Source organism: Neolamprologus brichardi, chromosome 11 (assembly GCF_056152115.1).
Source record: "Neolamprologus brichardi isolate AB-2024 chromosome 11, ASM5615211v1, whole genome shotgun sequence".
Lineage (NCBI taxonomy): Eukaryota > Metazoa > Chordata > Actinopteri > Cichliformes > Cichlidae > Neolamprologus > Neolamprologus brichardi.
Window position 1 is genome coordinate 4,341,067 of NC_142114.1, and position 18,394 is coordinate 4,359,460.

General features: G+C 40.1%; 1 protein-coding gene across 1 annotated transcript in view; it reads right to left on the reverse strand.

The window, feature by feature from the left end:
- The window catches only part of sntb1 (syntrophin, basic 1), a 35,649-nt gene extending 17,884 nt beyond the window's left edge, over positions 1-17,765 (reverse strand). Inside the window, exons 1-2 of the mRNA XM_006795879.3 lie at positions 17,062-17,765; positions 2,447-2,684 (exon numbers count right to left, since the gene is read on the reverse strand). Of these exons, the coding sequence (XP_006795942.1) occupies positions 2,447-2,684; positions 17,062-17,605 (782 nt within the window). The 5' untranslated portion in view covers positions 17,606-17,765. The remainder of the gene's footprint in view (positions 1-2,446; positions 2,685-17,061) is intronic.
- Positions 17,766-18,394: the final 629 nt, after the last annotated feature.

Consider the following 18,394-nt stretch of genomic DNA (forward strand, 5'->3'; position numbering starts at 1 on the left):
CTTTGTCTGCACTAGTCCAGTCTAGTCCAGTCTGCAAGCTGCAATCAATGCTAAAACAATAATCATCATTTGTTTTCCTACATTGTCAAACAGTAAATTTCTTTGAAAAACATGATTTGGGGCTATAATCGTCTGCCGCTTCTTTGTGTTCTTTCAGCGTGACAAGGAAACAACATGGCTAAGTTAAAAGCGGCATATTGTAAACTTTACAACATCCTGTAGGAATTTAGAGGTACAAACTTCTTTGTAGTTTACAGGAAGCAGACAAAAGTTAAATCTTTCAAATTAAATGAATATATTTGAAATGAAGTTATTTTCTTTGATACTTATAAAAACAATGCTAATCATAATGAAGGTAAGTATCAAGCAGCCTTGCGTGTTGCCTTTATGCTTAATGTGGTACGAAATGCCTCAACAACTCAAACACCTGCAGCTGCAAGTGCAATGAAAAACCAACACTTCAAACGGAGAAAAAGTCAAACGAAACCAAATCTAAGCCGAACAATCTAAACACAGCTTCCACCATAAGCGGATACTGCAAAAGTTTAAAAAGTACATCGTGTTTCCAGCTGACAGAGAACCACATATTCTATCCACAGATGGTGTTTTTACTTTTCATTCTATTTTTATTAGATTTGTTTATTTTTACTGACTGATTATTTAGTAGATTTATAATGTTAAAGTGTTGTTGTAGCGTTTCCATAAAGACAGTTGCGACTTGGCTTTGATGTTTCCTTCATCATCTCAAGCTTTCAAGTATGAGCTTCCACTTTCTCCCAGAATCATACATATGGAGAGGGAGGCAGGACTAGACGAGGCACAGAATGATAGGAAAACACTGACAACTGTTTTGAGGGCAAAAAGAAAAATATCAAGCGAGTGACAAGGATGGGAGGACAATAAAGACAGAAAATTGATTCAGATGGCAGAATACAAAGAGAGATGATGATAGAAAAGAAAGGTAGAGGAAACCAAGCAGACAAAAACACAAACAAGTATGAAAAACAGACATGAGAGAGAGCAAAGTATAAACAAGTAGGGAAGCAACACAGAAAGTGAGGCAGAGAGAAAGACAGCTAGGGCATAAAGCACACCAACTCTGATATCAAACGTGTTTAGAAAAGGAGAGTGAATCACTCTTATCTTCCCCCATGCTGTTTGAGTGGGCCATTGTCAAATTACCAACCAATTAGCTTGATGACAGCCCTTAACAGACCACCCCCCACTAACTGAGAATTAGCTAGGCAATACTTCAAAGGTTTGTCTTTAAGGAAAACTGAAAATGGATTTTAAAAACCCGCTACTGAGTAATCCCCACAGGATAGCTGAAGAAGGCTGCAGACATTTCTGTTCACTCACTGTGACATGCAGGAGCAGAAAACTAGTTAACCTTTAATTAACTAAAGTAACCAACGATCTTTTATTTGTATATGTTAAATTCAATTTTATTTATACAGAGCCAAATCACAACAACAGTTGCCTCAAGGCACTCTATATTGTAAGGTGAAATCCCTACCATAATACAAAGTAAACAGAAAATCCCAACAATCATATGACCCCCTTTGAGCAAGCGCTTCGGCAACAGTGGGAAGGAAAAACTCCCTTTTAACAGGAAGAACCTTCCAGCAGAATCAGGCTCGTGGAGGGGCAGCCACCTGCCACGACCGGTTGTGGTGGACAGGACAAAAGACATGCAGTGGAAGAGAGCCAGAGATTAATAATAACTAATGATTAAATGCAGAGAGGTGTATAAATACATAGTGAGTGGAAAAGATGACTAAAGAAGAAACACTCAGTACATCACGGGAATCCCCCAGCAGCCCAGACCTCTTGCTGTGTAACTTTGGAGGAGAAAGTTTTGAGTTGAACTTTCAAACATTTTCTAGTAACAAAGCCTGAAAGCTATGTCTGACTACACTCACATGACAGACTCATACCCAAAATATCTGTGTTGCAAAAAAGACGACAACAAACAGAAAAAACTGCACACAAAAAATTGTTCCAGTGACCCACAAACATAATATGAGCATCTTTTCAAGACAAACCTGGTGAACTATGAGAAGAAAAAGATACATTGTATCCACAATAGAGTTTTGTTTCACTCACCACTAAATACAGAATTAAGAATTTGAAAAAGCGCTGCAGGCCCGGCAAAACAAAATGTACGTAACATGTTACAGTTTTAATAACAGTTTTGATTCAAGATCATATGACTCAGCCCAAGGTGGAACTATGTGTGTGGTTAATGTATGAACCTGAAGTCATTAAATAAGCATTTAAAAAAGCCCAGAGAATCTGCTCGACCAGTCCATCCAGTGTGTGTGTGTGTGTGTGTGTGTGTGTGTGTGTGTGTGTGTGTGTGTGTGTGTGTGTGTGTGTGTGTGTGTGTGTGTGTGTGTGTGTGTGTGTGTGTGTGTGTGTGTGTGTGTGTGTGTGTTTTCGCTACCTGTTCTCAGGGTCTGGTGTGGTCATGGCTCGGGTTACATAACACATCTTCAGTGGTATGCACCTCCTGTCACCGTTCAGAGACAAGGAGTGCTGAATCGTAGGACTTGGAGTTTCAGGTGAGGAGGTGACGGGAGGGCTGCTGAGACGGGGGGACTCGGGAGGAGGCGTCTCCCAGCCGATCTCTGACACAGGAGAGCCCTTTTTGACATATGGTGTGGCCTCACGCATATACTTGACTGGAGAGGAATAGAAGAAATACATTTTTAGTACACACAAAGCAATGATAACAATAAAAATTGAGCCACATGTTGAGATTGCAAATTATTTGTCGTCACTTTTGGCCATCTTTATAATTTTCTGTAGATAAAATGGTTCATATTTATATGCTATAGTGACGCCGATTTGTCTTTGCACACTCTAAACAGTATAAATGATTTATAAAACCCTTAATTCGTATAAATATATATACTTTTACAAAAATACCTATTAAAATGAAAAAAGGCTACATGTGTAACAATGAGGCTGTTCTTTTGCTGGCAGGGTTGTAACCTCATTTAATACAAAGGCCAATTAAAATCCCAACACGTTTGACCTTACAGCCTTGCAGATACTCATAATGTAAAATCCATATGTGCTTCAGCAGCAATTAACAAACCTTGTTGTTTTGAAGGTAGTCTGTATCTGTCATGACACAGAGGAAGGAAGTGGGGATACCACAAATGTTCACATGCACAGCCAACATTGAAACTGTTTTACATATAATACCACTGAAGTGTTTGTTAAGCACAGACTTTCACGGGGCGGCAGCAGAAAAGCAATTTTCAGCAACATATCTGTGCGTTAATGATGCTTGTCAGAGACCCAGGAAGGTGTACAGATTACAGAAACTTGCCTCTGATAGTAATAAAACTTAGGACCACAAGTCTGTTTCATGTCCGCATCATGCAGTGGCGGTTAAATAGATCGATTACAGCCTCAGACCTGCTGCGTCACACCCTCACCATATATTTCCTGTGTGTAGTTTTACAATCATCTGTCCAATATGTTTTTGTTCACCCGTTAAAATCAGAAGGAGGAGAATCAAATCAGTTACTTTGCACATGAGCTCTGGAGTGCACGATAGAAGGCCACTTCAGATGCTCCCTCACTAAAATATTCAGTGTCCACTGAATAATGTCATCTCTAAAGACGACTATTGTTCACAGAGTGTTCTGATAAAGCAATACACGTTTTGCTCCACAGGCAGCAGGAAGCTCAGTGGAAAAACAGTGATACATGTTCCTGTAATAATTAAGTGGCCCTCTGTGCTGCCACTTGATAACAGCAAATGTCAACATGCCATTTAACTGCGGTGGTTGTTGTCAACAAAATCAAGTGCCTCTTCAGCTCTCAATAATTTGTTGAAACGTATTGATTTGCCCCATCGTTCCTGCTGCTGCTGGCAGCTCTGGCACCACTGAGTCACTTCAAGATCCACAGCCGACGCCGCTGGGCTATCTGAGAAACGCCGAATCCAGGAAAACACACGGCTTTACTTGTACGAGTCATACTGATACTCATTTTAAATTCCACATGTCCTCCTCTTTGAGAGGAGGAGAAAAGAAGGCTGAACACATGTTACAGTGAAAGACAGAAATAGGGAGTCGGAGATAAAGTGGGTGCACAGATTGCTTTCTATGTCCTGAATACTCTAAATCCTTATTATGGCCTGGATGTCTAATTGGCATATCTCGCAGTACAGCTGCATATAATTGGCATATGGCTGGTGGCATTTGTAATCCAGCATGTGAACTATTCTTGGTAGAAGCACTATTGAGCACTACGGGATGGTATAACAAGCCTAACCTCCAACCTGTAAATTAGGGATGATAGGCTCATAACACAGAGGCACATAACACAGAGGAGAAGACAGGGATGATGTAAGAGTGTCCTCAATGGACGTACAGATACGATGTGATCTAATTGCACAGTAGAATAACCCACACAGTCAGATCAGATTAAAACAGCTTGAAAAAAAAAAAAAAAAGGTTGATACTTTTGTTGAAATCAAAGGACCGAATAGATCAAATCCAGCGCAGTCAAATAAGGACAACCACTTCTGCTTTGTGTTAAGTGTGTTAACTCGAAGGATATTAATAAAAAAGGGAAGAAGTAAAAGTCTGAAAGACTGAGACTGACTTTTGTGATTAGACAGCAGCACAGAGACCGTCTGCCTCATACTTTGTGTTGCAAACATCACAAAGCTGCAGCAGAACATCAAATTCGTGACTTGTGACGTTTTGCTGAGCATCTTAGTTCAGCCATTCCTACACTGTGAGGATGCATTTCGCTCCCTCTGCATTCCTTTAAAAGTCAGTTTGAAAGTTTAGACTTGGTATTTGGGCTCAGGCTAAAAAAAACAAAACAAAACACAATATATAATCACACCTTTCTAATGGGCCTACCCACAGCACTGTGTCTAAATCATACATCCTTAAAAAATAACTGTGAAAGCATGTACACCACACAGAAACCACAAGGCCTGCGGTTGATCAGCTAGGCGTCTTTTGCTCTGTGTCAGTTTCTGACGCTGGTAGAGAACGTGACTGTAAAGACAGCACAAAGCAAGATGAATCCATCTGCTGATTTTCAGACACAAACATGTAGCACAATCCTAACAACTTACCTGTTAGTTTCACACCATACACAAAACTTTTATTATTATCTACCCAAACAGCTGATACCCTGGTTACAAATTTACAGTCCACTCTCTGAGCAGAAAAAAAAAAAAGACATGCCACCCATCTACTATAAAAACATAATGTTTAGTTGATGATTTGCCTGCAGTTAACATTTACAAAGAATCCCCATTCCTAGAAATAGAGCTCTAAGTGTTTCCAGTGGAGGGGAAAATAAAAAGGGGTACAGTCCGTGCAGTCATTACACTGTAAGTGTGTACATCTGTGTGCATTCCCTTGGGTCGTGTTTCTATCCCATTACAGCCCCAGCTCTGCGCAATAACCTCAATAGCTGGAGAAGAGCTTGAAAAGGATAGGGCTCATACTACTGGAGCCATTATTTGAGAGGAGTCTATGAGCCGGTTTGCTGTTATATAAGTCAAACTAAAGAGATTCAAACGAGAGGCTACACTTCCCATCTACTTGATTTTATTTTCCACTTTCCAAGCATCCTTGCTCACCCATGTGCAGATAAATCTTTTTTTATTATTATTAGTAGTAGTAGTGGTATGATTACCATTCTCCGAGGTATTTTGCAGTTACAGCAGCCATTGACGCAGATGCCTCAATGCATCAAAACAGCTGTTCGACCCACCAGTGGAGTCATTGACTTCTTTTGATGATTCAAACGCTCTTCGCTTAATAGAAACTGTACACGATCCATTACTTACACATTTTTACAGCTGATGCACTCAATTTCTTCTTGACTGTTAGACCTTCACAATGAATACACAACGACAAACACACACTCCGTCCCAACCCTCTTGACAAACACACACTTTCTGGTCTATAACATTAAGTGTAATTACTGTAGCTGTCTCATTGTCTCTTTTTTTTTAATTTAATGGTCTTTAACGGTACTTAATGGGGTTTGAAGTCATTGCATTTACTACTATATGCTTCAAATGTACTTTTTGTTTTGTGAGAAAGTGCACCAAAGGAGAGAAAAAACACTCATTAAAGCTGCGGAAGTGAAAGTAGACTGGTAAAAGCTGGAAAGAGGCCAAACCAGACTAAAGAGGTAGAAAAAAAAAAGAGACGCTCCTCTGACTGTAGAATTAGGCCTTTTCCTCTTGTACCTGGATACTACAGCAGCACAAAAGGCCCTTACAAATCCACCCTCGGGGCACCTTTTTGTAAGATGTTGGCCAATATTTCAAAGATTCCAATACTACCTTAACAGCAGGTTAAAGAAATGTGAAATGTGCATAGGTATGCTTACTCACTGACCATGAACTGACACCAAGTTCAACACTTTTCTAATCAACTTTCTGAAGAGCATATTTATATAAAAGACACCTGAAAGGCATTTGCTAAAATGTCACATTTTAAAATACCGCCGATGATGTTACAACACAAGAGATCTGGTACTAACAGATTAAAGAGTACTTCTATATGTAATACTGAACTTAATGATTTAGTTATCGTGCTGTAAATATGAGTTAACCTGTGGGGATAGGTTAAATGATTAATCTAAATTGCCCATAGGTGTGAATGCGGGAGTGAATGTGAGCGCGAATGGTTGTTTGTCTCTGTGTGTTAGCCCTGCGACAGACTGGCGACCTGTCCAGGGTGTACCCCGCCTCTCGCCCTATGACAGCTGGGATAGGCTCCAGCGCCCCCCGCGACCCTGAAAAGGATAAGCAAAAGCGAATGGATGGATGTAAATATGATATTTACTGCAGGAGTGAGGGAATTAGGCATAGTGTAGTCTGAGTGATGCACAGTAGAGAGTACGAAAGAAATAAGAAAGAGAAAGGAGCACAAAAGGAGCGCTCGAAGACTTATTTGCCAAAAAAAAAATGCAAATGAGCAGATGCAAATGCAGAGGATGTGGACACCACAGTGTGTGTTCGGGACACAAGAAACTTGCATTGAAATTACATTAAACATTAACCTGAATGTTAAAGATAACAAACCTACACCCGTTTAGCAGATATTATTATCAAAAATTTGAATTTACCTATAAAGCACTTCCCCTGAATTATGACAGCTAGCAAGTTTAAAAAAACAAAAAAAACAAAGCTTCAGAGGATGAAAGTGTGAGCAGGAGGATCCACAACACAGTCACTTTGTGGGGTTACAAGTTTTGCATCAAAAAGTGCGATCTTTGCAAACTCTTTTAGCTCAGATTCATGCATGCAGCTATCAAGTAAGGAGTGCAGTGAATATTCAGCTTATTATTGTATAAAGGAAAACTGGTTAGCAATTCAAGGCTGACCGTGTCTATAACATTGAGATGATGGAAGCTGTAGAAAACAAGAGAAATATGGTCACAGTTTAACTTCCATGCTTGAAGCGTAAAAACTAATAGAAATAACAGCTTCAAAATAGTGCCAGGTCACTGGTATACCGGTATAATCTCATGCATGCTTTCACTTTTCAAATACCCCATTACTGCTGTATTTAGACAAAAGACTTTGGCTTTTTAAGAGGATTAAGCGTATTACTGGGAGTTCTGTAGAGAGTACTGAAAGGACTACATTGACAAAAAGCCTATAAAAGATAATTAATCCACAACTACCTCCCTTCAACAGCACAAACAATAAAGCACATAATAACTTGTGAAACCCTGACAACTTGTGTGGTAATGTTAACCAGCCATTCAGCGTGACCAAGAACTGGGCTTTCAGATTGGTCTTGGCTCAGGAATCACCTCCACACACACAGACAGTGAATCAGCTGAGGCTGAAAGATGTTCTTCCAGATGACACATTTTGTGCCATGACGTTTGGAAGAAGAAGACGACGACTCAGTGTGATTAAGGCCTCACTTTCCAGCTCTGAAGTGGAAACAGTGCAAATGACTTATATGCAGACTATGTCTTAAAACAGCAACACACGATTCCTCAGATCCTGTTTTCACAGTGGTAGACAATGATTTTGAAGACACTAAGACAATGATAAAAAATAAATAAATGCATTTAAACTGGAAGTTAAACAACTTTTTACTAATTTACAGATACTTGTTCATCTAAGGCAGGAGTTGACATCCTTTACTATCAGAAAAGCAATTTTTGAGACACTTTCTATAAAACATGTTAACATGTCTCCCTTTAAAGCACTGTAGATATGAAGCAACGCAGGTAAGTATGAGTCCCATTTGTTTTGGTGTAATCTAGTCAAATTTAACCTCCTAGGACCTGGCGTCCACATATGTGGACATCACATTTTGGGTTATTTAGACCAAAATACTAAATCTTGCTCTACAATGGCCTGATATCCACTTACCAGGACATTATACTATATTAGATTATACTAATAATATTATACTATTATTTAAATGAATATCCTCATATGTGGTTCTCATTTTCATTACGAACAGAAATTAGGTAAAAAACAAAAAAAACAAACTGGTACTTCTTTGTTTTTACATTCATCAGGTCCCAATCAGCCCAAAAATCAAAGAGAAATTAAAAATGCATGATGTGGAAAAGTTCGGGTCTTAGGAGGTTAAAGGAGTTTAGATTGACAATGAATAAAAAACAATCCCAATAAGATCCCAGTAGCTTAAAAATTTAATTTAATTTTGAACAAACTCCAGCCAGAGCACACCAATACACCGACAGTGTTGGGAGTGAAAGCAAAGTTAAAACGAGTTTGTTCACAGGCTGTTAAATTGCAGGTTTTTCTCTGCAGCATTTATTTTTGGGGGGGGATTTGGAATCCATAGGTAGGGGGACTCAAAAATAGTCACATGGACTAGACATGTGTATTGGATACACATCCTGCTCTGTCACTTCAACCCTTTTGCTGTCCTTCACTGCATTCATGAATCTTCTCTGTTGTCTTCCTCTTTTCCTCCATTGAACGATATATGCACTCTCTCTCTCTTCTACGCATGTCTAATCTATTTCAGGTAGTTTCGCTACTACCAATTAAGAATAACTTAAAGCAATATTTGATAAAAAATTTAAATAATACAATAAACAACCGTTAATTAGTATCGTATTACTGTTCATACAAGTTTTTTTGATCCACTAGAGAGCTGCATGAGGCTCAGGAGCCAAATGTTTGAGACGCCCACTGCCACCGCAAGGGGTGTCCCTTAAACTGTTCTAATACTCACATAAACAGTACAACAACTCCAAAGAGAGCCTTTATCTAAAAATCTACAAATATTGTTTGCCGGTAAATTAACTTTCCATTACTCACTAAAGCGAAACAAATGACAAATATTTCATTAACAGGAATCTTTAAATTAGAGCTGTATTCTACATTTTCCCCCATTTCCACAAATGGCAACACAAACAACTAGACCTACTAAAAACCAAAACCGCAGACTGAACAGATGGTGGGTTTGACAAAAGCCTACTGCCTCATACGTTCAACAGAAGTCTGCGGTGCTGCATGACTAAGAGACTCTAACATGTGTCATTTTTGGTCACTCCTTTAAAAATCCTAATGTAAGGACTAAATTGATGTGCTTCTTCTCCACTATAATAATAAAAAAATCTGTTTTGTCCTCACCATCACAAGGAAACTAGGCTAAAATAAACATAATGCACATAAACACAATGATTACACCTGGAGAAAAAAAAAAATTGTGTTTTTTCCAAACATAGCCAGCCGGAAAAACAGATGAGTGTCAGCGCCGGGTCGCTGCTTTTGTTTTGTCTCTATAAAACACTCACACAGGAGAGGAATGAATGATTCAATCTATTATCTCCACCGCCACAACCACGAGTACAACGCCACAGTTGCTGTTATTATCATCACAGTCATCCGCTCTGAGTCAGCCTCCACAAGCTGTATTGAAGGAGATGATATTTTCTCTAATGACATAAACAGTCAGCTGGTAGACACGCTGACTCGCGCTCTTCTCTTTCCACACACACTCAGCAATATATCGACTCTCACTGGTCTAGACAACAACGCTGATGATTTAAATTGATGGCACGCACGAATGCACACAAGCAGGCAGATGCTCATTCAGACACACACGCGCAAGCTGCATCACACTGCTGACAGCAGCACGCACGCACGCAAACACTCTTCCAGATGTCAGGTGATGACAGCTTTGGCTTGTTAAAGGCTCAACAGGAGAGCTTACAGGACACCGACTCATTTCCCGTGGCTGAAGTGAAGTGTGGCAGGTGTTCTATTGTTTTCTGACTTTTTATTCTTAACATGCTTCCAATGGGAAGGTTGCCTATATTTGTTTGCATGCACTCAGCTGCGTGCAATGCTTCCGTCAGTAAATATACTATTAATTAAAATACAAAAAAATACTACCAATTAAACTTGTTAAATAGGAGTTGTGTGTCTTTATGGTGCCCTTATGTAACCCATTATCTGCATTTCTTTAGATAATAATGTTTTTGTAGGGTGAACAGTTGGTCCTCAACTTAAGAAAACAAACTTTTTACTTGTGCTGCATTCATTTAACACAGCGTGCAAGTACCGTGTGTATAAAATCCCTTTTGAGGTTCTCCTTTTCAAACAATCAGCCAAAAAAAATGAAGTTTTCTCCACAGACTGTATTTAAAAGATGAACAAAAGGAAGGAATAGATCAAGGGGAGTACCAGAGGACACTGCGTACCTCTATGGTAGTGGCGTATTAATCATAAAGTAGCCATAGCCTCAACCATCCCCTGCTTTACTGTTTGTTTTACTCACAAAGAGGTAGTTTGTTCACAGAGTACAAACAGATTCAATTAACAAAATATTCATGAATCCTGGGTTTGTGCACATGCACTGCGGACTTCTATGCAAGCTGACTTATTTTGCAACCAGTGGCACACTGGTTGCAAAATAAGTCAGCACGTGATTCAGGGGGAAAAACAGAAGTGAAATGTGTGAATCAAACAGCGGGGAAGCCACTTTCTAAATTAAGATCTGCACCTATTTGCATAGGACTTGTTTTGATCTGACGAAAATTCACTGATCCGTTTTAATCAGGAACTGCATTTTTCAACAAAGCACTCTGAATAAATACTAAGCATTATTTGCTCAAGTGCAGAGTATAAATATTGCGCTTGCCAGACTAGAATTTATGCTTCTCCAAACAAGGTAATTTAAAAACACATTAATCTCGATGTTGATGACCAGTTGTATATAAACGACTGATCTAAAGGGAAGATTTTCCCCAAACTGTCCCAATTTAGTAGGAACTGACCTGTCTCTCTACATAAACTCGTGTTTTTTAGACTGAGGTTTTGCCCACTGCACTGCAGTGGGTAATAAGACTTGTTAGAGAAGATGTAAACGTTCCTTATAAGCTACTTGAAATGCTCAGCCTGGTGGATAAACTGAAGCCAGACACTGGATGATGCTACAAAGATGAATTGAGGAATCACTGTAGCTGCAGGGACACTACTGATATGTTAGGCAAGCTTTATGATGAAATACACAGTTTAATGTTACCTGCTAGTTCAAGTCAAAATGACTGCTCTGTTAGCCATGTAGTCAGGTGTTGATTAATATCAGGAAAACAGGAAATGCATCAGGATAAAGGAGTTTATATTTATTACATCAAGATCTCCCATTAAAAAAAAGGCAAAACCTAAAAAAAGAAATACCACATAGACAAATCAGAGGATAAAAATTAAGGAGCGAACAGATCAATTATTCTAAGACTCTTTATACCTCTAGTAATTACAGTTGTGGTCAGAAGTTTACATACACTCATCACAAACATGTAATTTTTGGCTTTTAATGACTTCTTTGAACTATTTTTTCAGATTGGAATGATTATATAACATGTATCTTTAATGACTTTAAAAACATGAATTGGGTGCACAATGTTGATTTTATGACGTGTAAATGGACTGGTTTGCTTGCATGGACCAAGCTTTAAAGCCAGTTCTGAAATGTTCAATAGGGTTGGGGTCGATGCTATGCGAAGGCCATTCCAGAAGCTTAATGTTGGCCTGCTTCATCCTTTCCAAAAAACAGTTTTGATGTGTGTTTGGAATCTTTGTCCTATGGGAAAACCCAGTTGTGTCCACGTTTCAACCATCTAGCTGCTAATTTAAGGTGAAGCTTAAGAGTTTCACCTTAAATTATTTATTATTTCACTATATCAAATGTGCAGTAACAGCAGCAAAAACAGTGCACGATGCTACCAACACCATGCACGACAGCTTGTACAGTATTCTTAGATTACTGTACAAGCTAAATGTACAAGCATAGCTCTTGTCATTGAGGCCAAACAGCTCAATATTAGTTTCCTCTGATCATAAAAATATTGATTTTGATTTTTCCATGATGATATGAACTGTGATAGTGATAGTGTAAAATTTGTTTCACTTGTGGACAGTGCAACTGGTGTCCCAGCAGCTCACAGCTCATGGCAGGTTTGGTGGTTCCTGGGTTTTCTCCTCTCACCTGAGGCTGACAGTTTGGGTCTTCTTCCAGACCTTGGCAAAGTGGTGACAGATCTGAAACTTGTATTTACATACAACTGCTTAAAGTTTTTAAATTTCTCCAAGAAACCTTCCAAATTTGTGTAAATCTACAATTCTCCTTCTTAGATCTTCACCCAGTTTCTTGGTCTTTTGCACTGTTCTGAGTATTGGTCAGTCCAATGAGCGCTGGTTGTAGTCACCCATGATCACAAACAAGAAATGAATAAGCCTTGTCAAGTTAGACGACCTTCAGCACCACTAATTAAAAGATTTAAGTATATGTAAATATACATTCATGCCCACGATGAGTGGATGGAAGCTTCTGAGAATTGTTTAACTGTTATTAAGTCATTTTTAAACATCTTAAAGTGTTGGCAGCTTCTAAAATAGTCAAGTTAACAGAACATCCTATTGCTCTGAGGTCAGTGAAAAATCACTTTAGATTGTTATTTATAATGGCACTTTTATAGTCTTGCTGATCCCTTAAGACACTTTTACACTACAAGCCACACTAAGCCCCTCCCACAGACATTCACACAGCTCTTTATCACACACATGCACACAATAACATCAGTGGATGCGTTGTGGAGCAATTTGGGGTTAAGTATCCTGCCATAGGACACTTTGATATATAGATCAGAGGAACCAGGTATCGCACCAGCAACCTAGTTACATAATTACTCCAATTTACATTTTAGCTGTAATCTGACATCAGGAGTAATATATTTATCCTTAATTTCACTTGATGACTGATCACATGAATACTTAAATTAATACATATATGTCTTAAAATAAATAATCTTTTTTCCCACCTACCATCTATTATAGGGTTAAACTATTCTGTTATATTTACAGAGACGAGTGAATTGATGTGTTTTTCTCCAAAATAATTCTTCTCATCTCTTTTCATCTTCAGCATCTTAAGCTGAGGCATGAATAAACTTTAACACCCACATGATTGGACTGAAGTGTCAATCATCACTGCATAAAAACATTTAAAAAAGAAAACATAAGAAAGAAAACAAAGAACACAGTACAGGGACCATAAAATTCTTATTGTAGTTAACGCTGAGAGGTGAAAGGGTTCACATTCGTGATGTTGCCACGCAGGGTATTTCAGAGGTTTTCTATAGAGCCCTGATGATGCGAGAGGAGGCAGATTAAGACCTATGTTTGCTGACGGAGGACACGGGAGAATCCCTCAGCGTCATGTAAGGGCTCAGTGCACTTCAAGCAAACTGTCTGACAAAATGTGACATCCGATCACGTCTAAAAGCAAAAGTTTGTTGGGGAAGAATCAAGTGAAGGGAGGTTTATTTAGAAAGCACATTTACAGCAGTAGACAAATAAATAACGCAAGACCAAAAAAAACAAACACTTGCCATCCAGCACCCCACTGGTTCAAATCTGTGGAAGGACTCTATCTCTATCTGTCTGTTTGCTGTCTTTATCTATGCAACATGAATCATTCAAACGGGTAAACAGTGTTCCCTCAAAGGCATTCATGGTATTCCACTCAGTGTTGTTAAAGTGAACAAAAAAGAAGGTTGTGAACATGAACCCTGCCTTCTTTCTCACCTCTGCACACCTGTCCATTAGCTCTTTTGCAGAAGACATTTTGATGTGTTTCACTGGCACAAGTAAAGGTGTAAACAATAAAAATAATGACTGGTAAATTCCATGTAGCCGCCCCTGTTTCAGGGCCCTGGTATTTCTCATGCTCATGCAGCTATAATTACATATAGGATTATTTTTCTTATGCTTTGCTTTTCTTGCTGTGACATGTCAAAATGTCTTCTGTGAACACAGCGCGCTACAAACCAAAACTCTGGCCTTTAACACGGTGGCCTGCCGCAGGCGGTTATTTAAAGGTGACCGATTAAACTGCGTTCTAAGCTGATCTCGTTTGCAAACAATCTTGAGTGCAAACATCCAGCTGCACTGCACTGCACAAGGCAGACACTCCAAGTTTAAAGTGTAAAATTAGCGTAGAATTAGTTTCACTTGTGGACAGTGCAACTGGTGTTTCAGCAGCTTACAGCTCATGGCAGGTTTGGTGGTTCCTGGGTTTTCTCCTCTCATCTGAGGCTGACAGTTTGGGTCTTCTTCCAGACCTTGGCAAAGTGGTGACAGATCTGAAATATGTATTTACAACTGCTTGAAGTTTTAAAATGTCTCCAAGAAACCTTCCAATCTACAATTCTCCTTCTTAGACCTTCACTCAGTTTCTTGGTCTTTTCAACTGTTCTGAGTACTGGTCAGTCCAATGAGCGCTGTCAAAGAGAGACTACTAGTTGTAATCATGATCACAAACAAGAAATAATAGGCCTTGGCCTTGTCAAATTACCGATAACGGTGACAGATTAGTGTTCTAAGTGGACCTCGTCTGCAAACAATCTTGAGTGCAAACATCCAGCTGCACTGCACAGCACAAGGCAGACACTCCAAAAATAAAATTCTGTGGCACAAACTTCGACAATCATTTCTAAAGGTGCCATTTGTTGATCAGTCCTTCAACAGACCACCATAACATTACTGGTTGCAGTTGCTAGGAGTTTTGTGGTGCAGAGCCTTTACTGATCTCCTTATAGAGATTCCCATTTGGTTTGTCTGACTGCATACTGAGCAAAGAACAGAGCCTACCGAGAGTCTCTGAGGACTCTTTAACTAAAGCAGGAGGCTCTCTGACATCAGGGCTTGAACCATTGTTCTCAGTGGGTCAAACTGCTGCCCTCTCACAGCTGTGTGAAGCGGAGGGAAGTAGCTGCTGCCTATTTTCAGCCAAATCCGTCCTTCGTAATGAGTTTCCAAGATGCCTTGTCGGTGCTTTAGTAAAGGATACACAGATTACAAACATCCACGTACAAATCTTTTGCACATTTGCAGACAAATTGCACCAGCACACTCTATTCCCACGGGACAGGTACGATCTCCTAAAAGACACATCAGATGTTTCGTCTTGATCTCTTTCCTCATACGATACAGTCTGCCTCTCTCAAATCTTTTCAAGGTGGCTCCCACTCAAGAATAAAATAAAATGGTGCTGATATTTAGGTTTGACATATCACTATTCATTCGATTTTACTTTACATTTGACTAATTGATGCCATTTTGTTGTGCAACACCTTCATGTGTTACCCAATTTCTCACGTGCAAATTATCTCTCTTAAGTAGCAGTTACTGTGAAAATACCAACCCTCACAGTAATCTTTATTTCAGCCTCTTTAAACCTCTTGTTAACTGTCCTTCTGTTTCAGTCTCTCATCCACTCAGTCTCCCATTAAATGCTCTTATACCCCTCATTTTTCTCTCTCTTCACTTTCCTCTGCTCCAAACTCCTCTGCCCTTCTTTCAGACGGTGATACAGTTTTCAGCTGGGACCAGCATGTCCCCATGAGGAGGGTGATCACCGTGTTTGTGTATCTGAGATGAGAGAGAGTCGTGTGCACGTGTGTATGGGAGAAAGAGACACTTTGTTCTCATTGTCTTGGGTCCAAGAGTCCTCTTAGGGACTGGAATTAAAGAACTGAGAAGTAGGCACTTATGTGCAACAGTTTCCTGTATGAAGGAATGTGTGTGCGTGTGCGTGTGTGTGTGTCTGTGTGTAGTAAAATGGTCTTCACCTTTCTCAGTGTGGCTACCCACAGCCTAATCTTGATCTACATCTTGATCTTTTAGCTGAAAGCAACTATAAAAAAAAAAAAAAATGAACAGGCTGCACATTTGAGGAAGCAAAAAAGGCCAGAGGAAGGGAAAAGAAATGAGTTTGATGTTGCATGATTGTCCCATGGCACATCTAGTTGCATAATACCTATTTCCTTAATCTCAATTATTCTTTTCTGCAAAAGGCAATCAGGCTGTAACCTGTTTCCAAATTATGTAATAAAACAGCACCAAATGCCAGTGTTGTTCAAGACCAAAGTGACTGCAATCTAATTTGATATAAACAGGGTGAACTAATATCAGCTGCTGGAATAATATTTACTTTCCCGGGTATAACAACCAGCACCTCTCTTCTTTAATGGAAAATAAATTACATCCTACAGCAGAGGTCAAAGTGGAAGCTGTGTTTTTCCCGGTTCTTTTCTTTTTTCCTGCACATTCTATTGGTGTAACAAGTGAGTGACAAGTGACTGTAATTAACTGGAAAGTAGAAAATAAAAAATGTGTCTAATGGACAAGATCGAGAAACCTAAGTCTAAAAAGGCAACCATGTGGAGCCAGAGGTTCTTCCGACATTACAGGTGTCATTCAGTGAAGGAGCACTGCTCTCCTCACGTCTTTGAGTGAGTCTATGGGCATCCCAAAAATATTACGCAACATTTGAGAAACTGACACACAAACTGATGTGGGATATGTTACCGTCGGGGTACGCTTTTCACTCCTTCACTAAATAAAATCTGTACTTGCACAAACACTCTCAGGAGCTTCCAAAAAACAACCTGTAATCTAGTCAATCAATAAAAAGGTTCCCCGACCTCTACCTCTCTTTCAGGTGTTCCTCTATTTCTTTTATCCTCTCATGCCTCCTCTCCAGTATGCCTTACCTTCCAGAGTCACCTCTTTCCCGGCTCGTTTCAGCGCCTGCACAGCCTCGTCGTGGGTCGCGTCCCGCAGGTTCATACCGTTCACGGACAGGATCGCGTCCCCCACATACAGAGACTGGGTCTGGTCCGCAGCGAGCCCCTTGAATATTTTACTTATGAGGATGGGCATCTTATTCTCCTTCCCTCCTTTGATGCTAATCCCGAGTCCCCCGACTTCCTGCTTGGTCACCTTGACGCACCGCTTTTTGTTGGCGATCGCTTCGGGTACCCGCTCCGGGAGGTCCGTGAACGCGGTGCGCACAGTTTGGGGGCCATTGTTGGAGTTGGTATTACTGTTGTCATGGTAAGATCCGTTGGTAACGCCGTTAGAGTTGACATTGTCATCGACACTCTCGTTAACGTTGCTCTCACAGCTTAACGTGAGCGCTTCCTCGTTCAAGTTGACCAAAACTTTGTGCCACTGCTCTCGCACCAAAACCTCCACAAATCCACTTTTTTGCACTCCAGAGCCAATCGGAACTCCAGTCGCTACTACCACCGCCATCTTTGGAGCATTTCTGTAAAAAATCACATGTGATTTAGTTCCCAGCGCGCTCGCAAGTTCCACCCTATCTCCCTCTCGCCCGGGCTGGACTTTGCCCCCTCTGAAGTTTTCTGCAGGACTTATATCGAGCGTCCCGTCCGACCAGCCCGAGCTCTGTCAGCGCAAACTCCCCCTCCGCTCTGCCTGCCCAAGATCCTATCTGCTGGGTGGAGTTTTCCTCCCCCCGCCGTCAGCCGATCCCATCTCCAGATCCCGCTTGTACAAAATGTGTACATTATTTGCCAACTTCTTGTAAAACACGCTAACCAGTGCAGAGGTAAACAAACACCGGGAAGATTAGGCAAAAATCCACTTCTCATCTATTCCAGCTAATTCAGAACCGGCAAGACTACCATGATGTGTGCCTACACTACTGTCATGTTAGAGTGGGCTTTACGAATCTTTTACACTGGCAGGAAAAGAAAATGTAATTTGTGGAGTAGAATATTTTTTGTTTTGTGCGCTCTTGGGTAAGATGGAACGGAAGTCACGGAAAATTTGCATTTTTTTCCACGGCGGTAGATTTTTAAAGACATATTTAAATAATATTGATAAGAAGAAGAATCATATATATGACTAGAACTAATTTCCAGTCTTCCAAGTGTCTAGTGGGTTCCAGTCTTCTACGATAGCCCGTTTTTCCGTGGGTGAGGTGAGAAGGTTTTACGCGCGTACAGGAATGCGCCTGTGCGGGTTTTGTTGTTTCGAAGAACGAAAGAAGAGAGGGAGCACGTTTGTCTCTGAAACTCT